This window comes from Copadichromis virginalis, linkage group LG23 (genome assembly GCF_057382275.1).
Source record: "Copadichromis virginalis isolate Kocher_CV1m ecotype Utaka linkage group LG23, C_Virginalis_male_GT1.1, whole genome shotgun sequence".
NCBI classification, from domain to species: Eukaryota; Metazoa; Chordata; class Actinopteri; order Cichliformes; family Cichlidae; genus Copadichromis; species Copadichromis virginalis.
Genome location: NC_140639.1, coordinates 26,168,918 through 26,194,907, shown reverse-complemented (window position 1 = coordinate 26,194,907; position 25,990 = coordinate 26,168,918). Strand labels below are relative to the sequence as shown.

Below are 25,990 nucleotides of genomic sequence, written 5' to 3'. Positions count from 1 at the left end.
TGCTATAAACTAGAGAAACAACGTTGGTTTTTCTCTGGTTTTATTATTTCTTTTAGCCGCTTTCTCACATATTTGTATACAGGATAAATAATAAGAGTGAAGGTAACATCCATTCATCAGCTGCAGTATTGGCTGTATGATATGAACTCCTTCTCTTGGTTTGATGTTTGAAACGCATTTCATGTCACACTTCAACCTGTCAACATTCCTCTCTGTGACCCCGCGCTGACCCCTCCCACAGTGGGAGGAGGGTGGAGTGTTGTTTCACTGGGGTCCAAAGCCAGGTCGTGGCAGGTCTGGACAGCAGATATGGGAGTCGCAGCAGGTCTCTGGCTCAGATTCAGCTCTTTGAAGCAAAGTCGCAGTGACACTTGATTTCTCTTGGCTCCACTTCAAGGCAAACGGAATCAAGCGCACCTCAGGGTACCTCCTGATAGTGCCTGCTCCACCAAAACATCCACCTTTACTCATGGGGTCTTTGGTCTGCATTACTGTATAAAATAAAAAAGTTAATTAGGCTTAAAATTTGACTTGTGTTCCACCTTGACTGACCTTTAAATTCTTCTTCTCTGTCCTTTTAGACTGATGTGATGCACCAGAGTGTGTTTGAGCTGATCCACACTGATGACCAGCAGGAATTCAAGAGGAACCTGCACTGGGCCCTCAACCCCCCTGTGAGCCTCGAACCCCCAACAGATCCTCCAGGTCTGCTTCACGGAGACAGTCTGGTTCACTAAACTAGAGTAGAGAGGGTAAAATAAAACCGAAGTCTAGGCCAGAGTAATGAGAGTGTTCTTGTTAGCAAGGCAGTAAACCTGATCCGGAAGGACTTCTCTGAGCAGCCGTCACAAGATAAGAGATAAGAGAAACTTTATTTATTAAGTTTTGAAATTCTTGTGTGACCCAAATTATAACAGCAGGGATTAAATAAACAACAACTTTTATTTATATAGCACACTTAAAGACCATGGGTACACCAAAGTGCTTCACAATAGTACAGCAGATTAAAACATCAATAATAAAAGACCATTAACAATGTCCCGAATATGCTAGCAGGTCAATAGCATTAATTACGCAAGAATAAAAGTTAAATAAGGTATAAATATCAAATCATAACCAATAGAAACACATGGATATTAAGTGAAGGGATAAATACAATGGTAACTAAGTAAAATGAAGATAGTATTGGAGTGAGGTATAGGATACATGCATTAACTAACCGGAAAAGCAAGGTTAAATGAGTGAGTTTTTAGTCGTGATTTAAATGTTTGGATGAAGTCGGATGTGCAAATAGCAATGGGAAGGTTGTTCCACAAATTCGATGCAACCAAGGAAAATGCATGGTCACCTATGGTCTTACGGCGAGATTTAGGCTGTACGAAGAGTAATTGGGCTGATGATCTGAGGGCTCTCCCAGGTGTGTATGGTCTAAGGAGTTCAACCAGATAGCTAGGCGCAGTATTGTTTAGGATTTTAAAGGTAAGTAGCAATATTTTAAATTCAATACGGTATTTGATAGGGGGCCAGTGCAAATCAGCAATGACAGGGGTGATAGAGGCAAACCTTCTGGTTCCAGTCAAAAGGCGTGCCGCAGCATTTTAGACAAGCTGCAATCTATGGAGAAGATTGGAGACCGAAGCAGAGGGAATTACAGTAGTCCAATCTAGAGGTCACAAAGGCATGAATAATCTTTTAAGATCCTTGTGCGGTATATAATGCTTAGCCTTAGAAATAAGACACAGTTGGTAAAAGCTAGATTTGACTACAGAGGACAGTTGTTTATCGAATTTGAAAGAGCTATCCATCAGAACACCTAGATTGCTAACAGTGTCAGAGAAGAAAGTGGCAAGGGATCCAGCTAGTTGGCCCCGGGGGGATATGACTGTCAAACACCACAATCTCCGTTTTCTTTTCGTTTAGGATAAGGGAGTTGCCCAAAAGCCATTCTTTGACTTCTCTCATGCACTCTAGGAAGCAGTGCAGTGACAGTGCGACATCATCAGTTAGCCGGAAGTAAATTTGTATATCATCAGCATAACAATGAAATGAGATGTTGTATTTTTCAAAGATAGAGCCTAGAGGTAGTATATACAGTGAGAACAATATGGGGCCCAACACAGAGCCTTGAGCACACCACAGCAGGAAGATGCAACAGAAGAAGAACAGGTACCCAGAGTCACAGAGAAGGACCTGTTTGAAAGGTACGATTTAAACCAGTTAAGGGCGTTACCTCTAATGCCCACTGTATGTTCTAGCCTCGTTGGTAGAATATTATGGTCCACCATGTCAAAGGCTGAGGACAAGTCCAATAAAACTAAGACCGCGGAGCGTCCTGAGCCGGCAATTAGGGAGAAGATCATTAAGGACTCTCAGCAGAGCTGTTTCAGTGCTATGACGTGGTTGAAAGACAAACAGAGTTTGGAAATTGGCCTATAATTCGCAGGGTCATTATGATCAAGACTCCTTTTTTTTGAGGACAGGCTGCACTACAGCATGTTTAAAGGCTGATGGGACACAGCCCGAAAACAATGATGAATTCATTAAAGATAGAATACTAGGCCCAATTGCATTAAAACCATCCTTGCTAATGTGAGATGGGAGGATATCGTGTACAGAATTGGTATTTTTCAGTTGTTCAACTATAGACCCTGTGCACGAGAAAACTCTAACTTCCGGATTTAGGGTTGTATATTTCCGGTAGCTTTACTTTGCGGTCAATCGCTACTGCGAAGATGTACTCCAAAATAATGTCCAAAACACGAAAACAGAAAGATCGCGTTAAGTTACAAAGATAAGAAGGTGGGAACGCTCACCATTACTGTGTCATAAAAAAAATCAAATGATCAATTTTGATGCTTAAAGAGTTTAGATCGATCGGTTGTTTACATCACTCAACACAAGCAGAACTGCATTACAAACTGCAAAAGAAGACACATCGTTCGCATTAAGAAGCACATCTCTCTAAAGTGACAGTTCTTATGATTTAAAAAGGCAAATGTTCAGCATTCAAACTACAGGTGAACAATAGTCAAAGCCAGATGTTTCCCCTGTTATGTCGATATCAGCTAGTCAAGTACACACCTACACAGCATGTCAACAAACCGTGAAAAAAAGCCACAAAAAAAATAAATGAATGATTGCTGGTAGGGCTGCACGATTTTGCATAAAATGAGAATCACGATTTTTTGGCTTAGAATTGAGATCACGATTCTCTCACGATTCTCTTTTCCAGTATAAATATCTATTGCGCTTATTAACTGCACATCAACTTCGTAACAGTTGAGACTGAACATGAAAACAATAAATAAACATAAAAACAACAAATGTCTCACGTTTTGCCGTTGCCGCAAAATGTTGTACTGCTTGAAATTCCGTCTCCACCGTTGCTTGACACTGCGTGTATAGAGCAGGTAGTGCAACAATAGAAAAATAGTTGCGGGACGGCACTGTGTAGCGTTTGTCTAGGGTGTTGATCATTTTCCTAAATCCCTCGTTTTGCACAGTGTTGATGGGAGCCATATCTTTGGTCAGTTGATAAGTAATAGCCTCCGTAATTTCTTTGTGCCTGCGGGAGTTCGACGTGTATAGGGAAGCGCTGTATAAGGTTCCCGTTATTGATGTTTGGGTGGTTGACCGGGACGGATTTTCTCCTGTCACTTTCTCGTCATCCCTGACATGCTCTCCGTTGTTTTTTCCCTGCTAATTTTAGCATCACATGGCACAGCTTCTGTATCACGTGGTATAAGGCCCCGCCCTTGTCATTTGTTGAGCAGGAAGAGTGAGCGCTTGTTTTCATGCAGATTACGTCCCGGATCAAAATGCGGTACAATCGTCGTCGTCGTCTTTTTTTTTTTTTTTTTTTTTTTTTTTTAAATCATTGTAATTTGGAAATGAGATCGCACATAAGTATGAATCGAGATTGCTGGTAAGGGTTTCTATACGTTAGTATTTACGAAGGTTATGTTGTCACTTACCTTCAAAATTACAGTGGTCCCTCGCAGGTTCACTTTCGCGGCCTCGCTTTTTTACAGTTTTTTTTGAGCAAGTTTTCATGCTTTGTTTTTTTGGGGGTTTTTTTTCTACACATCGCATTCTGTTCTGCGTCCTGATCGGCTGCAGACCATTGTCGATCTCCTCCGTGCCGTCTCTCCTGTACAGTACAGAATCGCTGCATCTATCGCTAGCAGTGTGACTCTAAAGTGCTGTACTGTATGTTTTTTCCCCAACAAACAACAATGTCGACGAAACGTCTTACACCGTCAAAGGCACCTGCGGTAGCACCCAAAAGGCAGAGGAAGCTAACCATCGCACAAAAAAATTGGACTTCTGATTCACTGATTCATTAATGATTCATTAATGTTGAAGTCTCTCACAGCTGCTCTATTCCCATGCTCTGGACCTGAAAACAGGGTTTGACCTTTGGTTTCATTCTATAATACTGGACTTATTTTTCTACAAAGGTTTGAACTTTGAGAGTGTTTAAACAAGAAAGAAAAGTGTGAAACTGTTCATGCCTGTATGAGAAAAGTGTATAAAGTGTGTGAGGGGTTTTACAGCTTTAAAATATCTATAATAATTGTAAAAAATAAAGCTGGCTACTTCGCGGATTTCATCTATCGCGGGTTATTTTTAGAACATAACACCCGCGATAAACGAGGGACCGCTGTTTACAAATACTGAGAAATATAGAACTTGAATCCTTTCTCTCTGTTGCTCTGAGGCATGGGGGAACAATATCGACAGGTGGATAAAAATCATCTACAGATATATTCCGTAAATGCCCAAGACATCTCGAGAAATGTAAATCGCAGCTTGATTCATCTATTTGGTTGACTTGTTTTGGAAAAAACGGCCGTAAACAAGGAGCGAGTATCACACTGGAAACGAAGCGCCCTACAGGAGTTTCCCCACCGGAAGTAGCATATGCTAAGGTGCACAGAGTCTATTTGCTTAAGGGTAGGGAGTGATGGCTCAAACTGATTAAAAGTTGATAAACATCCTGAGATGGAAACAGGGCTCACCACTGAAGAGTGTGGAGACTTAAGAGATGAAATTTTATCTGTGAAATAATTTAAGAATTGTGTGCAGAGAGCCGGGGAGGACACCCTCGGTATTTCAGGACAGGGACTGACCACTGAGTTAAAGATTTTAAATAGCGTTCAAGGGTTATGTCCATTAGTCACAATAATGTCTGACAAGAAAGCTGCTTTAGCCATTTTAGCAGCGTATTGAAATTTCAGACGGCTCATACGTAGAATGTCAAAAGATACCTGGAGCTTATCTTTTTTCCACCTCCTCTCAGCTCGGCAACACGCACGTCGTAGGGCACGTGTAAAGTCGTTTAACCAAAGTTGAGGTGCCACAACGTCAAGGATAGAGGAGCATGTGGATAACAAAGAATTTGCAAAGACATCAGCCATAGGAGGTATGGAACAGTCAGTAACAGAGGGTGCAGAATTAAAGAAGGCCACAGAAAAATTTGCCACAGTTTTAGGATTGATTGAAATAAAGCAGAATAGCTCAACACATAAAACACAATATGAAAAAAAAGGAAAGGTAAAGTGAAAGCCCAAACATCAACAAAGGTATCCTTTACTAGAGCCAGCATAGGATTTTTAACACCAATACTGATATTTGGTGATTTTAAAATATAGGCCAATATTCTTTTCCCTAATATTTGTCACATGTAAGTTTTTTAATTATTTTGTTTATTATTTACTAAGATAATACGACTATATATGATGCATAAGATAGTTACAGGGTTTTTAACTATCGCGTTTAAATTTTTTAAATTTTTATTTATCAGCCGTTGTAAATGCTGATACTATCTGACATATCAGCTGACATATCAGCAAATAGCTAATATCGTCCGATGTATAAGTTGGGCTGTAATGTACACATCTTTCTTTTTTTCCCTCTGTCTAACAGAAACCAACATTAGCCTAACAAATTTCCAAACAAGTTGTGCCAACCCAACCAGGGTTCTTTGTGTATTTAGAAAGAATGCACAGTGATGAGATTGAATGCAAGAGGTGGGAACTTAGAAATTTCATCGACTGACCCTGTTGAATGCATTTGTAGGGAGGAGAATATTTAAATCAGACATGCAGACCGATTTACTGATGTTTATGACACACAGTTTACTAATTGTTTTATTTTTTGCACTTGCTAATGAAATTAACTGACTGCGCCTGTGTTTAGAAAACAGCGTAACTTTTGTTAATCACCCATAAAACTAACCACACCTATCAGCATTATTTGAGTATTGTGCTCACACGATATTTTTCTCAGTTTACTATATATGGCTCATAATATCAGGACTCTCGCTTAACATTAAGTCAGATCAAATGAGGGATTTCTGATTGGGATATTTCAAATTAAAGACTCATAAAACAACTTACAACATAGTCCCTTTTTCTTAGTTTCGTTAATTAAAGTATGACAAAAGCTTGGCATTGAGCATAGATCATAGCTCATAATCAGGCCAAGTTAGTGGCAACAGAAACGCATAACACACTCCAAATGCGGCTTCTTCAGTTATATATCTATTGGCTTAACACTGGATTACAAATGGCTCCAATTACATTTGGTAATTGTGGTCCAATTAGAATTACAAATCTCCCGGCAAGCATAAATAACATATATATAGAAAGACTTTCGTGTAAATGTTATTACAGCTGTGGATGTACTGGCTAAGTATGGTGTTGTTATGAAGCACTGAAAGGCCGAAGATGGTTTATTTCTGTAAAAACTGTAGAGCTGAAAGATCAAATCCAGTCGAGAGAGAGAGGAGATGTGCTGGTTTCTGCTGAACCAAGGTCACGGAGAGGCCAGAAGAGGTGACCTTTGACTAAACCCTCTCGAGAGTTGGTCTAAATGTTATAGTGCATGCACACAAAAGAAAACACACAGGAGACTGCACATCAGCCACTAAACCACAACTCACAGTTGATTTCACAGCACACATCCATGGAGGTACATCAGTCTTAGTTGAACAGTCACTCAGTGTAGAGTGATGGACTTGAAATCGCTTGGAAACGACAGTACACAGTGGTGGTGGGGTGATGATTTGGGCTTGCTGCACAGTTAAGAGCTGTGCATAAACAAAAGCCTGCAAAACTCAATGAACTCAAGTGCTGAATGGAGACTGGGCCATAAAGGATCCACTGAGAGACTGATAAAGTCATACGGAAAAGATTATTTGATTATGTCCTGATAAAAACCTTAGAACAGACAGAGGGTGTACGTTCTTGTTACAGTGACTGTATATGTATATATATATATATATATATATATATATATATATATATACACCCACACGGTAAAAATATCATTTAAAAATATCGTTCTCAGATGGGAAATCGGTGTCGACCTCTTCCTGCCTGGTGAGCTACAATCCCGAACAGCTGCCCCCTGAAAACTCATCCTTCCTGGAGCGAAGTTTCGTCTGCCGCTTCCGCTGTTTGTTGGACAATTCCTTCGGCTTCCTGGTGAGACGCTTTTTGCGTTATTCTTTAGATTTTAACAATTTAACAAGGAAACAGATAAAAGTTAACATCTTCGATTTTATTTTCCCTCATTCCAGTGTTAGATGTTTATATTCAATGTGAACAAAAGTCTGTTTCAGATAACTGGAAAACACTCACTTTCAGGCATTTTTTTCTATTCATGGATAAGTGTGACCTCATAGAGTGCTCCACCCTCCTGCTGCAGAAAGGATTTTTAAATAAATATGTTAAAAATGTGTTTTGAGGCCTGTTACTTAAGGGTGTACATAAAAACAGTTTTTGTGCTTTAATTGTTAATTTCGTCATGCGAATGATGCAGATTTGTCTTTGCAGAGTTTTCCTTTTATTTTTTTCTATAACTGCAAGCAGACAGCCCACAGAGTCTTATTATGCAGTATTCTGCATCTTCACAGAAATAATTATGGACAGTTTTGGGGTTTTTTCTGCTGGTTCTTAAAAACAAGCTGTGAGGTTTACACCGAGCTGTGACTTTTGCACACCGCTACACCCTACTGTACTGCCGGCGGTATGGCGTGCCACCTCGGCGATCACCATCGGCGATCAGAAGCTACCATTTACTCCCATAATCCTCCTTAGGAGAACCTCGGGGTCGTGGGGAAAAAAAATGCCCTTAATCCTCGCCACCACCCACAGCAGGTGAGAGCAGCTCTGGGGGAAAACTTGCTCAGTCAGAATGGACGCTTCAGACAGGCCACTGCCGCTCCCACCAAGAAAAGCATAATGTGGTTGAGTGGTGGAGATTTTTAGGGCTTTTAAGTTAAAAGTTACAAAAATAATATTTTAATAAATAAATAAAAAATATAGATTGGAGCGGAGGTGAGGGCAGCTTCTTCTATTTGATTAAAAATGTATTATTGTTCTATGAAACACCTGAAGGCTTGCACATGCAGGAGAGAGTTAAAGGTGTTGGTTGTCTTGCTCCAAGGTACTTCAGCAGGACTTGTGGTGGGTTTTGAACCAGCTTCTCTCAGTCTTCCCTCTCACACGTGCATTTGCGTGAGCAGTAAGCCAGGTTTCTGCCGCGGTCTACCGGTTGCTATGGCTTTGTTTTCTGTAATCCCTCCTGCTATTCGGGGCTAGATTCCTGACATCACGGCCGCAGGCTCTGAAACCCACCAAGGTCAATTAACCAGAGCTAACAGAGGAGGAGGAGGAGGACAGGGAGGAGGGGTCTTCACATGAGATGCAGCAGGGTGAGAAAAGGACAGCAGACAGGAGAAAGTGTTTTTAGGTTTTTGTGAGGCTGTAAAAACCTCCCTGCGGGCTGCTGATCCAACCATTCTGCTCTGTTACAGCCTCCCTGAGGCTTCTGTGATATTTACTGAACTTCCATTATCAGAAACCTTTAGCTATGAAGGATGGAGGTGGATTCAGGTGACAACAAAACATGTTAACAACACGTTAAAGTTTACTTCATCAACTTATTGCTGGGTGTTGCTTTAAAAACATCATCCTTTAGGGCTTGTTCCTAATATTTTGATATTAGGGATTAGCTCTAAGGTGCCCCCACCCACCTGCTGTTCAAACCTTCTGTTTGCTAGGCATAACCAATGAGAAGACACTAAAGAGCTAAATCCTCTCCATATCTCACCAACACATTTGACACTGACCACAGTTGCTGTTGTTATCTCTGCAAGCTGCTTTGCAACCCTTTTTCACTCCAGCTCCACCCCTTTATGTTGTTTTTATCGTATCTGTTATTCTTTTAAGTTAGGGAGTCTTTCTGCTGCTCTTTCCATTTCTCAATTGCAAAGTTGAGACAGTTTACAGTTGCATTGTGAACTGACAGATATTTGTCCCGATGGCTAACTGAGAAATGGGGGCAGGGCAGTATACGGATAGTGTGGAGATTGCATAAGGCCAATGGTTCCTCATGTTTTTGAGAAGAAAGTCAGCACGTACATTTCATGAATTCAACCATAATTTTGCGTGGGAACTAATTTTGGGAACATTCATTGCTCCTGGGTTTGATTGCTTCCCGTGTTTCCTCCCCAGCTCACAGAGCTCTCTAATCACCTGACACCCCTGTTTGTGGATACACGCCTGTCTTTCCTTTTCCTTTGTCTCTTACCCTATGTTGTTCCTCATGTTCCTAGTTTGTTTACCTTTCTGACATTGTGTTTCAGTGCCTTTTTAACCAGCCAATAAAGGATTATTTTGTGGTCTACCTCTGCAATAACCCCCGTTACACATGGATGGGCCTTTAAATAACTTCAGATCAAAAGTCCTGGCTGAAGTTTAATATTACAGAACATGTCACTTCTGTTTTCTACTGGTTAGTTTAAGAGTCCTGCTGTTCTGCTGAAAGAATGACAATAAGGAGTCTTATTTTCTCAACAAGACCTCTAAAAACTGTAACATTCACTTCAATACTGCTCAGAATCATGTTACTGTGTTTACAGTGCATCCTGAAGTGGTTTCTACTCTCTATATCACCCAGCAGTGTAAATAAGACTGATGTTGCTTGACAGGGAGAGAGGAAGCAGCACTTATGTGTCTGCTGAGAAGCTCAATCTGAGCAGGAACCACTCTGGGCTCTCTCATTTGTCTCACTGTCTTCACGGAGATGAAGTTAATGCCTCGGATTTAATGACTTAACACCGCGATTTTAACGCTGTCAAACCTTCTCAGGCGCTCAACATCCAGGGTCGGCTGAAGTTCCTTCACGGCCAGAGCCGGCAGCAGTGCAATAGCGACCGAACCACGCCGCCCCAGCTGGCGCTCTTTGCCATCGCCACGCCCCTCCAGCCTCCAGCCATCCTGGAAATCAGGACGCGGAACATGATCTTCAGGACCAAACACAAGCTGGACTTCACGCCCATGGCGTGCGATGCAAAGTATATCATAGCACTGGCAAACATGATTATTTATTCTGATTATTTAATAATTTTGTTTACACTTGTTTTGGGTTTTTTTTAGGGGTAAGATAGTTCTGGGATACACCGAGGCGGAGCTGAGAGTGCGAGGTTCAGGATACCAGTTCATCCACGCTGCTGACATGCTGTACTGCGCCGAAAATCACGTCCGTAGTAAGTCACAACTGTTCTACATTCTGTACGCTTCTCTGCAGCATTCAGCCTGAAAGGTTACTGGTGCAAATGACTGGAAGTACTGGAATTAAATATAGATAGAGGCCTGACTTAAAGTAAGCAAAAAACCACAACTACATTGGAAGGTGTAGGTCAAGACTGTAAAAATACACATGTCTGACTGAACAATGATACACAGGGGAGAGCAGAGCTCTGCAGCAGTGAGGACAGGGCTGACGATCTGAAAGGAGGGAAAAGATCAGGAAGTAAAACCAAAATAAATGCAAAACAGGAAATAATTAAAAGAAGAGTATCGGTGAAACATGGAAAGAAAACAAAGACATTACAGCGAAGAGATAGAAGGAGGCAAAAACTTGAACAAAAACTCAGTAAAAACACAAGAATCCAAAACTCAACTCAGCACAAAAACCCCGGGAACATAACACCAGCCTTCATGGCAACAAGAAAGTACAAAAACTAAACCAAAATGCAGAAACTATGTGAAAAGCTGAGTACACCCCATGGTTCAGCAGCTTGTAGAACCACCTTTAGCAGCAATAAGTTGAAGTAATTGTTTCTGTATGACTTTATTAGTTTCTCACAATTATGTGGAGGAATATTAGCCCACTCTTCTTTACAGTGTTACTTCAGTTCATTGAGGTTCATGTACAGCTCTTTTAAGGTCCCACCACAGCATTTCAGTTAGGTTGAGGTTTGGACCATTTCATCACCTTCATTCTTTTCTTTTTCGGTCCTTCTGTTGTAGATTTGCTGCTGTGCTTGCATGACCCAGTTTGGTCCAAGCTTTGGTCCAAGCTTTAGCTGTCAGACAGATGTCCTCAGACTTAGACTCTAGAATACTTTGCTACACAGAGAAGTTCATGCTCGACTCAGTGACTGCAAGCTGTCCAGGTCCTGTGGCTGCAAGGCAAGCCCGAATCAACACCCCACTGCTCTGACAGATGGTATGAGGTGTTTGTACTGATAAGCTGAGTTTGGTTTTGTCTGTTATGCTCAAACATCTTCACTGGGCTGGTATAATCTGTCCAAAGGAGATTGTTCCAGAAGTCTTGTGGTTTGTTCAGATGCAGCTTTGCAGACTTAAGCCGTGCTGCCGTGTTCTTTTTAGAAAGAAGAGGCTCTCCTGGGTAATAATGGAACCATCATGAACTTCAACATTTAACATGCTAACTGAGGCCTGTGGAGTCTGAGACGTAGCTCTTGGGTTTTTTGAAACATTGCACGGTCTGACTGTGGAGTGAATTTACTGGTACATCCACTGCTCAGAGAATTGTCACTATGTTAACACACCTGAATGCTCCAGACCAGCACACATCCCCAACTTCTTCTATAGAGGTGCACATATGTGAAGATTTGATTAGCAGTACCTGGCTAGCACTTAATTGTTATGGAGGGACTAAGGGTGCACTTAGTGAGGAGGCAGCTGATCTTTGATCTGTTATGTGTTATCACACAGAAGATATATATATAATGTTTAATGAATGTATACAAGAACGTGACAGATTAGAGAGTTTCTTTCTGGTACAAACTGGGTCTTTGGAGGAGGACTGAGTTCATTTCAAGATTAATTTTAAGATTAAGAAGTTCTGACCTTCCACTAAAGGAAGGTCAGAACTTCTTTTGTGGGCACTCAGGTCTTTTGTATGCAGGAAAATCCCTAGTTTTGTTTTTGTTTTTACAGATGTAGGTCGGGTTGAGATTTGTCCTATGGTGAAATAGTTGCCCATATGTGACTCAGAGGACGAGAGTATTCTTGTGATTATTTTCCAACCTATAAATAACCTTTTAAATTGCTGCAGGTCAAGTTTGATGCACATCACATCTGGCCATTTCTGAGGAATCCGTTGTAGGCACACAGGAAACATATAGGACAGAAAATGTCCCATTAGAGTCAGTGCATAATCTCCTCTATGATCTGTAATCTGAGTCAGAGTTTACTGACCTCACGTGTGGCTCATCATTACATGTCAAACACATATAGCTCACAAACAGGCGCTCATGGATGAGGAGCCAGAGTCAAGTGTCCTACTTACCTCGTGTACCGAATGACCCGGTTATGTGTAACCATGGCGCCGAGCAACGCCCGCACCACCACCACCAGGCACATCTCACACACGTACATACACATACATGCTGTGTGCATTTACTCATGCATACAGAATGGAAGATGTATGCATAGAAACGCAGAGATGCACATTCAGCATGCTCGGATGAACACAGATGGGAGGCGAGGTAAATCACTTCTATATCATAGACCCTGTGTAATAAAACCAGAACACAAAAATTCCCTCATAATGACAATAAGAGCAGATAAACTGTGTAGGATGATTTCACGTTTTTGGTGATTTGGAGGAAGAAAGCAGATGATTCATTTTGTTTACTTTTTTTTTAAACACAAACGTGTTTTAAACCAAGACTGCTAATCCGGTTCAGGATTTCTTAAAACATCTGTAGATCTGCGAAGTTCAGGGTTTCTGTTGGTATAGTACAAACTGATCTCCACTAAATCTGTGCGTCTTTTTATTTACCATGAACAAAAAATGACGTTACATTAGCTTATGTATCTTATTAGCCCTAAGTGAAGACAGATGATGTTGGCTCTGTTATTTGATATCACAAAGTAGAAATAGTATCATGTATTCTGTCTGTGTCTCCTTTCATGTGACACAAAAACTGACGTTTCTCTGAGGAGTAAAAAACAAGAGCTGATGCCTGACCGATACAGTGGTTTTAAGACCAAAACCAGTACAGATACCATCACCGATATTTGGTGATTTAAAACTATGATATATGAGTTGATATTTTTCTTTCAGATGCACAAAACATAAACAGATTTCCCCAACTTTTTTATGTGCAGTTTTTTTATTTGCTTGTTTACACTCTGCCCGACTCTGCTCAGATCAGATGGTTGCTTGCAGCGTTCCAGTTGGAACGCTGACACTCATAATATACTTAAAGGCTGTTTCTCCTGTCTCTTCTTTACTTTTTTGTTTATCACACCTTCAAAATGTCAATACCAATATATCAGCCAGTGTCTTATATCGATATATCGGCGGGGCAGATTGTAATCATCCTAGGTCTGATTGTGGGTTTTTGAACATTTGAGCACTGATGAATTCTTTGTTTGGTGTTTTAGTTTTGTTTATTCATTTTTATGTTTTCTGGAGTGTTTGGGGGTTTTTTGGTTTCTATTATAATTTACTTGTAATTTTCGAGTGTGAATGTTAATTTTTGAGTGTTCCCTCTGTTTCCTGTCTTGTCATCTTTTGTGTGCAGTTCCCTAATCAGTTATAGCTCTGACTTCCTGTTTTATTTTGATAGCTTCTCATCTCTAGCATCTAGTGTTTAATTTTACTTCCTCCCCAGACACATTGTCTTTCATTAGCTTCACCTGTGTCTCATAATCCAGCTGTGTCCACTCCCCCTGATACTTTTTTTAAAAAACCAGAGCAATCAGATGTTCAGGGATCTATAAACCTAACAGCTGTATCTCTTTCCTATTGTCACATTTTACCTGTAAGTATTTGAGGACAACAAAGGGACAAAGAGGGGCATGTATTACTTTAGTTGAAGTTTCATAGATATCACCCTTGAATTTATCCAACCAGCACTGTGTGAGCAATACAGGGGATAATTATTTCTTTTTTCCCCAAGTAATATTTTTTTTTATTTTTCTTTCTTTTCCACAGTGTATGTTTGAGTGGTGATCCTTTTCTCTGTACCCTCGGGAAAATGCCAGTGTTTACATCACATATATCCATGTTGGTATTTGTGCAGCAAGTCTGCTTTGAAGAAAATTTACAGTTCAATCTTAAATGTTACTTTACAGATCCATCCCTTTGTTATTTAATTAAAATAAATTATCCATCTCTCTCTTCTGTTTATTGACTTTCTGAAGCTTCTCTGTGTGGGTTCAAGCTTAAAAATATTTTTCAGAAACAGCAATTGTTTCAGAGCAAGTTTTTAAAAAAATTATTTAAAAAAACTCTTGTGCTGGTTTTGTAGTCTCGCCCTTGTTTTTGACATTAGAAAGCTCAGAAACACGAGCTGCACCTCGATTACACGAGCACAGGCCGTGGAAGATGAGGAACTCATGAAAATGAAGCTTTGGCGTCGCATCGCTGTGTGCAAACAGCACGTGTAACATGTACATGTAGCCAAAGCCAGCATCGGCAGCATGTCCTGCTAAGCTAAGGGAGCATTAGTGAGTGAGTGTGCGCAGACAGCAGAGGCTCTAACGTGTCCTCTGTCTTTCCAGTGATAAAGACGGGTGAGAGCGGCCTCACCGTCTTTAGGCTGCTCACCAAGGACAACAGGTGGAAGTGGGTCCAGGCCAACGCCCGGCTCATTTACAAGAACGGCAAGCCAGACTACATCATCGCCACTCAGAGGCCTTTGGCGTGAGTGTTTCTTGATTCCAGTGTGATTTTTTTTTTCTTCTTCTTCTTTATTTTATTTCTCCTCTCTAATGGATTCATTCACAGGGACGAAGAAGGAGGGGAACACCTGAGGAAGAGATCTATGCATCTCCCCTTCACCTTTGCCACCGGTGAGGCTTTGCTCTACCAAACTGGGTATCCGCTGCACAGCTTCTCCGACCCGCTCCAGGGCAAAGCCAGAGGCAGCAAGTCCAAGAAAAGCAAAGGAGAGAAGGGCTCTTCAGATGAGCTGGACCCAAAGTCCCTACTGGGGGCGCTGATGAGTCAGGATGAGTCCGTATACGTATGCCAGCCAGATACGGAGCCTAAAGTGTCCTACCACAGCACTCTTTTTAGTGAGCAGCAGAGCAGGGCTGATGGTCTGGGTGCTTTGTTCAGTGGTGACAGCTGGTATGTCGTCTCTAGCGAGGAGTCGCCAGGGGAACGCAACGGCAAAACCTCCAGTTTTGACCCCCTTCTGACCACATTGGACTCTCTGTCTCTCGATGGAGAGGAAACATGCTCCAACAGCGAACTGTTCAGCGCCCTAGAGAATCTGGGCCTAAATGCCGAGGACCTGGAGCGGCTGCTGCTGGACGAGAGGATGATGCATGTGGAACTGGACCCAGATCACATCCCAACTCTCAGTGACCTTCTCACCAACAACGAAATCCTCTCCTACATTCACGACTCTCTGGAGGGTGCGAGCGAGAGGCAGGAACAGGTGAACACAGGCAGATTTGGGTCCTCAAACCACCAGTCAAACTCAGATTCTGCCCAAAGTGTCTCCCAGCAGGTGTGCTTGACTGCTGGACCAGTGACGGGGGGACCTGACAGTCACTGGGTGGTACGGACGGGGAATCACCACAACCGTCATCACACCAACCATAACAAAGCCACGGAGCTGGACAGCAAACATGCGAACGCTCCACAGTGGCAGCTGCAACAGGAACAGCTCTCTGCCCCCCTCCAGTACCTGCAGGTAAGCAGTGAGAGCACTCTGTTGTCTGGCTTCCAGAATAATCTGCTCGGACCGACTTTAAACGGGTCCTGCATCCCAAATGGACTCTCAGCTTTTCCCCCAAGCGTGGTTGCTGGACACCAACATTACAGCGTCAGTGGCACAGACGGCGCAGTGTTAAATGACTCTACGTTACAGGAGGTCTGTCAAAGTTTGGTGAGCACTGTGCAGCCCTACCAGCTGCTGGGACACCATAAGCATGAACAGACTGAGGAGCTGGAGCAGTTACTGGTCCTGACACAGCCACCGCACAGTGTACCATCCTTAGAGACCTACGGTGTGTTTGCTGCCACCCAAGACTCCACTCACAGCAAGGTGAGAGACTGTGAAAATATAGGTTCAACCTGAAACTGAATTAGCCAGAAGGTTAATCGCATGACCCAAATAGGTCATAATCATAGATGTGTGTGTAGTATACGTAGTGTGTAGTATATGTGTGTATATATATATATATATATATATATGTATATATATGTATATATGTGTATATATATATATTTTAGGGGTGCAACGATATTCGTATCGATATCGAACCGTTCGGTACGCATATGTATCGAACAATACAAAATTTGTCATTTATTTTATCAACTTTCCTTCTGACGATGCTGTCTGTGTTGAGCGCTCAGTGAATCTGCGTTCGACTACTCCGCCTAGGCTGCACTGTCGAACGCAGATTCACTGAGCGCTCAACACAGACAGCGCTATCGTCAGAAGGAAGAGCGCAGGGCAAGCTAGCGAGACAGAAGTTAAGCTCTCCTTGCAACATGGCAAATTGAACCTCCCCCACCCTCATTCAGATCTGGCGTTTGGAATTATTTTGGTTTTCATGTGAAGTATGACCCTGAAGGTAAGCGCGTCATGGACTAAAGTAAAACAGTATGTTGGATGTGCCACGCAATGCTCAATTACATGGGTGGGAACTAGTGTGTTAGCGCAGTTAGCTCGTTAACGTTTTATTTTGGAAAGAGCCATTTCTCTGTAATAAACTCTCTTTTCCAAAGATGAGTGATTCCTCAATCAGATACAGGGCTCACAAAATCGCTAGCCCGACGTCCCGGGGCTAGCGATTTTTCCAGTCGGGCTACCAAAATCTATCTCTGCCCTGCCTGTCGGGCTATTGTAGGAAGGAAAAATATATGTCAATGCTTTTGCATTCTTTCAGAAATGTAGCTGGGTAATTATGTCATTGGCATCGGTGAGCCGCTGTCAATATGTGACATATTGAAATCGCGTTTGAATTTGCGCTTGTTTTTTGCTTTCACTTTGCAATCAGGCGAACTGTGTATAGAGAGCGACAGCACTGATTGGTGAGTGATGATAATTTGTGCACCAATTCCTCTGACATCGTCTTGTCAATCGTTAGCTTACTATGCAAACATGACAAGTGAAATCTCCCGCAGCAAGCTTAAACATGTGAGAGGTTGATCGCGCAGAGAATCGCTGAGCTTATGTGAGTCCGTGTGTAAAAGCAGCAGGATATATATTTTAGTTCTGCTGAGCCAAATAAGACAGGTCAGGGTGAAGAAGTGACAGCCAAAGAAAAGCTTACCACAAAACGGAAAAGTTATGACAAATCAGACTATAAGGCAAAAAGAAAGTGCAGCTTTATGGTTTCATGGACAAAATAATTTCTGTGGCTGCAATATGACGAGCTAAAAAACCAGGGCTGCACATAAGTGGTCCGCAGGTGCGCATTCGCTGTCAAAATAAAAAAGACGCACAAGGGTTAGGGTTAAATTTAAAAACTGTACTTTTGAGTTAAAATATATATTTATAATTTTAATAAATGACAAATTAAAAAGGCATGAACATTTTTTTTGTATCGAAAAAATATCGAACCGTGACACCAAAGTATCGAACCGAACCGAACCGTGAATTTTGTGTATCGTTGCACCCCTAATAAATAAATAAATAAATAAATATATATATATATATATATATATTTGAGAGAGAGAGAGATTTGCATGGCTCTCTGAGCCAGAAGTGGCCGTAGTGGACGAGACAACTATGTACTGAGTTATCAGCTAACACTAGCTAGCTTGGTTAGCATCCAAAATTAGAAAAAAAACAGACGGGATAAAAACGGATATCTGCTAGTTAATGCTAAGTAACAGACTAATAAACTACAAGGCTTACACTCAGCCTAACTGGAGCATCGACATCTTGGATGGTCTGTTAGTACAATTAAGCCATATTTGTCAGATAATGAAAATACTGTGAAAGATAGCTAGTAGGTACCTTTCATTAGTTAACCTCAGATGTCCATAGTGGCTACTTCTCCTCAGACCTGTTTGCTGTGGGAGTTAGGTTTGTGACTACAGCCAGCTCACAAGGCCTGAAGATGCCCTCAAATATCATTGACCATCAACAAATCCAGGGCCGCAGAATCTAGAAACTCCAACCCTTTAGCCTTGTGCTGCTCTCTTTCACTGTCATGACCATGGATTTTTTTTTTCCAAGCCAACGCACAAAGGCTGCGGGCTGGCATGGAGCTCAGAGTACACTGTGATGATGTGATCAGACATCCCATGTAAATAAGACAAGGGATAGATGGGTCAGAGCAGCACTGCCTAAGAAAACAGTCAATGGGAGTTGGGATAAGTGAAAGGTTAGAGTCAGGGCTAGTTTACTAGGAAGGTTATTTTTATTTGTGATGAATGTGTTTGAAGGGCTTGGTGTTAACGCTGGATTACAGTGTGTGCTTTTACTGCAGGCACTATTGAGACCTGAAGGATAAACCCTTTGTCTGTCTGACTTTGTACAGATCTTAATTTGTTGGTGGGATTTTGATGATTCCAACACAAACAGGAAACAAAGCTAGCTAAGGTTAGCCAGCTAGTTGTTCCAGATCAAACGTAAATTTATTTTCAGAACCAGTTTCTGGTCCTGGTTTCTGGTTCTGTTTCCTTCACACAGTCCCCATTTATAAAGTACCTTACAAACTCTAACATTACGGGTAACATGTGGATTTTCCTGTTTTAGTGCAACTAGCCAAGCAAACCGCTTACTGCTTAAGACACAGAGAGTGAAAGATCTTTCCCGAAAGTCTTTGGTTTTTAACGTAAAACTCATTGTTGCAGCCAGAGGAAGTACAAAAGTGTGTCTGCCAAGACTTAATTTTAGACTCTTTGTTTTCCACAAGGAGTTCGGTCACTAGTTAACCAACACTGACTCTGAAGACAGTCTTGTCTGAAAACATGAGCACATTTGCCATCAAAGTAAAGTTGTGTTGCTCTAATTGTGTTGCTTAAGGCACAATTAAGATGGTAAGTCACAACTTTTACTGAAGGGTTGCAGTCAAAGTTTGGTAACCTGTTAGCAACCAAAGTAATCACAATTGACCTCTTTCTTGCTAGTGACTGTTAGAAACCACTAGTGAAAGGTGGTTACCAAGCAGTCTTTAGGCCTGTGTGAACGGGGCTTTAGCAATCAATTTCACAGGGACTGCCAGCAACCACGCGCAACAAGTTGAGGGATATATATTTTTCCAGTGCAACTGGTGGTTGCCAGATGGTTGCCAACGTGCCTCAAGGCCTGTGTGTCTGAGGCCTGAGCAACTGGCCATTTTTAAACTACTTTATCAACTAATGATATGAACTGGCTGTCACCAGATTCACTCAGAGTGGCCACGCTGGTCTCTCAGGTATTTTAGCTGATGCTACATGAGAGTTAGGGTTAATGAAAGTTTGAGTCTTACATCTTTCCATAGTTAAATCTTGAAATGTAAGTGTGTTGTTAAGAGCTTAGTAAGAGTTCACCACTTTCACCTATGGTGTTAAATAATGAATGCTACTCCACGAATGAAGGTAGGAACATGACACTTTACTGTCACGTGTTGCAGAGAAAAGCCTTAAACTGAGTTTCAAGACTGTTTTTACTGTTCACGAGTTAGATACCCAGCTAGTAGTTATAAAAGCCTGAATAAAATCCATTATTTTGAGGTGTTTTATTTGAGACGTTGGTATTTAAAACAGTGCAGGCATTCTGATGTTTGGATCCTGTTAGACTCACAACAGCCAATTCTAAACTCAACTCCCCATAACATCATTTAAATTGCCTAATGAGACCCAAAAATGTTCAGGAGAAACGGGAACTTGACTTTAAAGTCCAACCAAACCCTTTTCCAGTAATAACTAAGCAGAGCAGAGAAAGGTCCTAAAAACACTGATCTATTGGAGTACAAGTTGGAGGTCTAGAGAAATTCCCATTGTAAAACATAATGAGGGAATGAGACCTCGCCAGTTGGCGCTGCCAGATTTAGGCTTGAAGGTTTATAACAAGTCTGCATTGTTAACTTGGCAATAAAAGCCCAACGTGAAGCTTGTGTGACAGAAAAAGGGCTCACGTAGCATGTTGCTCCAGTGCTAATGATTTTGTGACATACTGCATTGTTGAAATTTGCTCAGTAGTTGTCATAGTAGCTTTTTGCTGGTGTTTGGAGCCAAAAAACAAACTGAGACATGACAAAAGAGATGTGATGAAACAGGAGCACAGAGCAGCAAAGCGACGGCAGTGAGAAGGAGTACAATAATGAATAGAATAAGGTCGGGATGCCCCAGAGATGGACGACCCCAGCAGGCATCCATTCATCCCCTCCCCATTCAGCCTCTGCTGTTATTCTTCAGGGTCAGTGGCTGTCGCTGAAAGAAAAATACTGGCAGGCTGACCAGTCAAGCATGAGCGGCACTGACCTACAATTTGACTGTCATCATTACCTAATGCTGCGAATGCAGTGAGGAGGGGGGAGGGAGGGCGAGGCAGCCAGAGAGAGGCACAGCTCTGCTGTGAACAGATTACACGGTTTTACAGCACGTTTGGACCACTGAAGAAAAGAAATAATTAACATGAACAATAATGAATGAGGTTAAAGCCTTCTACAACTCATAAGAAAAGTGAGTAGAACACCACCAACACTTCTTTTCATTCATGTGAGTAAAGCAGACAACAAATTTGTTTTCATCAGAACGACTCATCCTTCCAGCACGGGTTTCTATATGTAGCTAGCTGTGTAATTCACTAAACTGCAGCACTTTCACACAGACATCTGCTATTGTCCATTTTTACTTACATTTCTTTTCAACTTAACCTTGAAAAGTGAATCGATATCTTTCCGTTATGGAGTTCTTTTCTTGGAGACAGTTTTTTCTTGGACACCTGCCAGTTCTAGAAATTACTTCATTTTTTTGGACATTTGACAGTTTTTCTAGTTTTGTTATTGGTTGTTTGGGGAGAGATACATTTTTTCTAAAACTGTGCCCTTTTTCTCAGAAATTAGTGTGTTTTTCTTACAGTGTGACCCTGTTGTGTTGTTTCTCAGCTGGAGAATGGCTGCCTCCTTGGAGGCGCAAGCACGGCGTACGTCAGGACGTGTCTGATGTCCAATGGGAACGCAGTGGCCACAGGCGACATCCCAGTCCCATGCCCAGATGAACTTCCTGCCCTTCAGGACTCCCAGAAATCTGGATTTTTCCTCTGAGAAGGTAGAACAGAAAAGAGAAGAGGAAAAACAGACTGTGTCTGCATTTGACAATCATGATTTTATAAGGATGCAAACTAAAAAGACTTCAGATCAGCTTCTCTTTAATAGCATTTGTTTCATCTCACCTGTGCTGCTCAGAAAACCTCAGATCTCCTCTGGTAGAGGAAGAGGACGAGCTCTCTCTGAAAGTGTCCACATCTGGTTCAAACATGTGGTCCTGACGATCTGACCGCAACTGGGTTTTTGCTGTCAAGCCAAAACTCATCACTTTGTGGCCGGTGTGTAAACAGTTAATCGAACAGAAAATAAGTGGAAGACGCAATTACACTCAATTACTGCACTTTTTTTATCTTTATTATCTCTCTTTGGTGCTCAAAATAAGAAACAAAAAGGCCGGTTTTAGTGGCACATAATGTGAAAACTGAACTATTCAAGTACTGCCGGCTATTTTTTTTAACTGTATGCACACCCAGCTGTTGGTTTAGGTTCAGCCTGAAATGATCTTCAAGTTTAAAAGACTTTAACTCTCAAACCCCTGAGCTGTTTTTCCTGATTAAAATGACTTGGGGGGTTTATTAATTACACTCATTTCAGTTCATTTTTTTATGTTAAGAACTCTGTTATAATATGTCGGAGCTTCAGTTACACTAATTAGAGATGCTTTAGAAGCATAACAGCTAATTATACACACACGTTTATAGTTGTAATAATTTACTGTACCCATTAACCTAACTTCCATTAACTTGAGTGTGATAGAATCTATCCTGCTTGTTCCTATGAAAACCTTTTTGATCACCACTTTATATTCATGCAAATATCTTGAAAAATATAGAAATTAATACAAATATTCAAGTAATAAAATAAATACAGGCAAACACTTTGAGCATGAGCTTTGAGAAGTGATCGCTATGGTAGTTGAGAAGGACCAAAACTTACACGCTGAGCATTAATAAAAATAAAATATCACATATGCTGCATCAAGCAACAGCAATCAGTCAGCGAATCTTTATTTGTATAGCATCTTTCATGCAGCTCAGTGCAGTTTAATGTACTTGATTGATGAATGACGAGATGGTAATAAGAAATTAGCTTGCAATGTTAGCCAATTTTAAAATAAAATAAAAAGGCAGCAGATGAAGTAAAACAGAAATTTTAAATGGTCTTTGGACATGATGAAAGTAAAACAGATGAAATAATAAATAAAGATATATAAAATAAGGTCAGATAAAATACAATAAAAAGCAAAAAATAAATAGAATAAAATGTTTATTAATGAAAAAGGTCTAAGGAGTAAGTAAAATTAAAATAATTTAATTCAGTAACAATCCTGAAGAACTTTTTATCAATGATTTGCAGATTGCATGTAATTGACAACTTAACCCCATTCAGTTGCAGACTGATTGCAGACTGTCTTATTGCAACAAAGTTGCTTTTAAGTCAGTGTATTTTGTGGAGAGACACTCTCATGACTGAATAATGGTTTTCAAAACAGAGAAGATCAGATCAAATCAGAGCATCAAATTCGAACATAGAACAAATCATGCTTTCCATTATCTTTGCCACACTAGTGAATAATTCCTGTCAAAACTATGAAACTTTGTAGGAAAATAGGCTGATGAATCCAGGAAACATTTTTGTGGTGTTGGGTAACGTGAAGGTTAAAGTCTTTAAATCCTCTGAGAGCTAATTCACCACAACTGATGATGATGTGTTGACCAAAAAAAACCCAAAAAACAAATCTCCTGTAAAGCCTTGAGTCTGCAGCTCGACTTAAACTGCATTTTCTCAGCAAACTCAAACCAACAGCTGCCTTTAAAGTAGGAAACATTTTAGCTTAAAGCTCATGGTGTGGTGTGCTTAGAAAATTGGTCACAAGAAGTCATCTGAAACATTTAAAACCACTGGTGAAGACTTTAATCATATACAATCTGCAGTATATTTTAATGCAAACATTTTGAGCCATTCATTTATGGAAAACGCTGTGACGTCAGATCAGAGAAACAAACAGATTATTTAAACATCAGTGTTCGTTTTGTCACCTAGATGTAGATCAACTGTGGGGTTAGTAGTTTTTTTTTCCCTGGTGCTACATATTGGGAAAATAAGCATTTCTTTCCTATTGATGTTGTTTTAAATTAGATTTTTTTTGTGTTTTAAAATATGTTGAGAAAGGTTAAGAGGAACCCCGACTATTTCAGCTTATTGGCCTTAATGTCCTCTGCTGATCAAGCAAATCCTAAATGTTTCAGGTATATTTTGACCTACGAAAGCTGCCATTAGTTTACATGTGCAATGCATTCAGCTCAAAATTACACAAAGGATGAACTACTGTGATATCATTTACGGTGCTTTGGTCCAAATAAAGTTGATTCAATTTAATGGCACCAAATCTCAACAGCAGTTGCCTCAAGGTGCTTTATATTGTAAGGTAGAGACCCTACAATAATACACAGAAAACTCAACAGTCAGACGAGCCTCTATGAGCAAGCACTTGATGGCAGTGGGAAGGAAAAACTCCCTTTTAGCAGGAAGAAATGTCCAGCAGAGTCGGGCTCAGCCATGATCAGTAAGGGGAGAGGGGTTTAGACACATGGACGTGATATAAGAAACGTAGAGGATTATTACAGTGGTCATCTTCATGTTGTACAGCTCGAGTACAGCCGACCAGAAAAAGTGTCTGTCTTGCTGTAGGGACCATTAGATGTCTCTACCCAGAGTGCACTGCAACTTTAAACAACATGGCAGCCTATTAGTGAAAGGACTTTTCCATTTTTCATAAAATGAAGGCACAAGATGACATCACAAGCTCTACACGATTTCATAATCTGGGTTCCTTTTAAGATTAGAGAGGACTAGCAGACGGTTTTTATCGGTTCACCCTAATGCTGCATTTTCGCCTTTTTGAAGTTTACACCAATGTCGTGCACCGGCTTGGGCGGTCTGATTTGTCGATCAGCGGTGCTGAAATCAAACATCAATCAGAATCAGAATCAGAATACTTTATTGATCCCTGGGGGAAATTATTTTTTGTTACAGTGCTCCATTTTAAACCAACATTAAGACAAGACAGACAATACGCTAACTAAGAATAGTACAATATATACATATATATACATACATACATACATAAGTCACTTATAAATAAATATTTGGAAAAGAAACATGTGTAGTTGTAGCAGTAAACAGTGTGTTAAGTGGATGCGTTGTACAGGGAGATGGCCACAGGCAGGAATGATTTCCTGTGTCGTTCAGTGGTGCTTTTCGGTAATCTCAGTCTCTCACTGAACGAGCTCCTGTGACTGACCAGCATGTCATGGAGTGGGTGGGAGGTGTTATCCAACATTGTCTTTATCTTGGACAGCATCCGCCTCTCCGACACCACCTTGAGGGAGTCCAGCTCCATCCCCACAACATTGCTGGCCTTACGGATTAGTTTATTAAGTCTGTTGGCATCTGCGACCCTCAGCCTGCTCCCCCAGCATGTAACAGCATAGAGGATCGCACTGGCCACCACAGACTCATAGAAAATCCTCAGCATTTTCTGGCAGATGTTGAAGGACCTCAGTCGCCTCAAAAAATAGAGACGACTCTGGCCCTTCCTGTAAAGTGCTGTGGTGTTTTTAGCCCAGTCCAGTTTATTGTCAATGTGTACTCCAAGGTATTTATAGTCCTCCACAATGTCAACACTGACCCCCTGGATTGAAACAGGGGTCAAGTGTTTCCTGGTCTTCCTGAAGTCCACGATCAGTTCCTTGGTCTTTGCCACGTTGAGCTGCAGATGATTCTGCTCACACCACGTGACAAAGGAGTCGACCACAGCCCGGTACTCTGTCTCATCATCCCTGCTGATGCATCCAACCACCGCAGAGTCATCAGAAAACTTCTGAAGATGGCAGGTCTCTGTGCAGTGGCTGAAGTCTGTGGTGTAGAGGGTGAAGAGGAAGGGGGAGAGGACAGTCCCCTGTGGTGCCCCTGTGTTGCTGATCACCTTGTCAGACACACACTGTGGGAGACGTACATATTGTGGTCTTCCTGTCAGGTAATCAACAATCCAGGACACCAGAGAAGCATCCACCTGCATCGCTGCTAACTTATCACCCACGAGGGTCGGCCTGATGGTGTTGAAAGCACTGGAAAAGTCAAAAAACATGACCCTCACAGTGCTCGCCGGCTGGTCCAGATGGGTGTAGACACGATTGAGCAGGTAGATGATGGCGTCCTCTGTTCCGAGACGAGGCTGATAAGCGAACTGAAGGGGATCCAGATGTGGTCTTACTATGGGTCGCAGCTGGTCCAGGATGAGCCTTTCCAGGGTCTTCATGATGTGGGAGGTCAATGCCACGGGCCTGTAATCCTGGGGGCCACTGGGACGTGGCGTCTTTGGTACAGGGACGAGGCATGATGTCTTCCACATCACCGGGACCCTCTGCAGACTCAGACTCAGCATAAACAGTTTATGAAAGACTCCACACAGCTGGGGGGCACAGGTCTTG

General features: G+C 41.5%; 1 protein-coding gene across 4 annotated transcripts in view; it reads left to right on the top strand.

The window, feature by feature from the left end:
• ahr1b (aryl hydrocarbon receptor 1b) overlaps nucleotides 1–25,206 on the top strand; it is a 63,814-nt gene extending 38,608 nt beyond the window's left edge. For 2 of the 4 annotated variants that reach the window (XM_085449520.1, XM_085449521.1), the window contains 7 exons: nucleotides 582–705; nucleotides 7,354–7,490; nucleotides 10,161–10,366; nucleotides 10,449–10,558; nucleotides 14,838–14,979; nucleotides 15,064–16,333; nucleotides 21,336–25,206. In XM_085449520.1, the coding sequence (XP_085305646.1) occupies nucleotides 582–705; nucleotides 7,354–7,490; nucleotides 10,161–10,366; nucleotides 10,449–10,558; nucleotides 14,838–14,979; nucleotides 15,064–16,333; nucleotides 21,336–21,494 (2,148 nt within the window). In that variant the 3' untranslated portion in view covers nucleotides 21,495–25,206. The remainder of the gene's footprint in view (nucleotides 1–581; nucleotides 706–7,353; nucleotides 7,491–10,160; nucleotides 10,367–10,448; nucleotides 10,559–14,837; nucleotides 14,980–15,063; nucleotides 16,334–21,335) is intronic. The other 2 variants (XM_085449522.1, XM_085449519.1) reach the window with 2 other exon arrangements.
• Nucleotides 25,207–25,990: the final 784 nt, after the last annotated feature.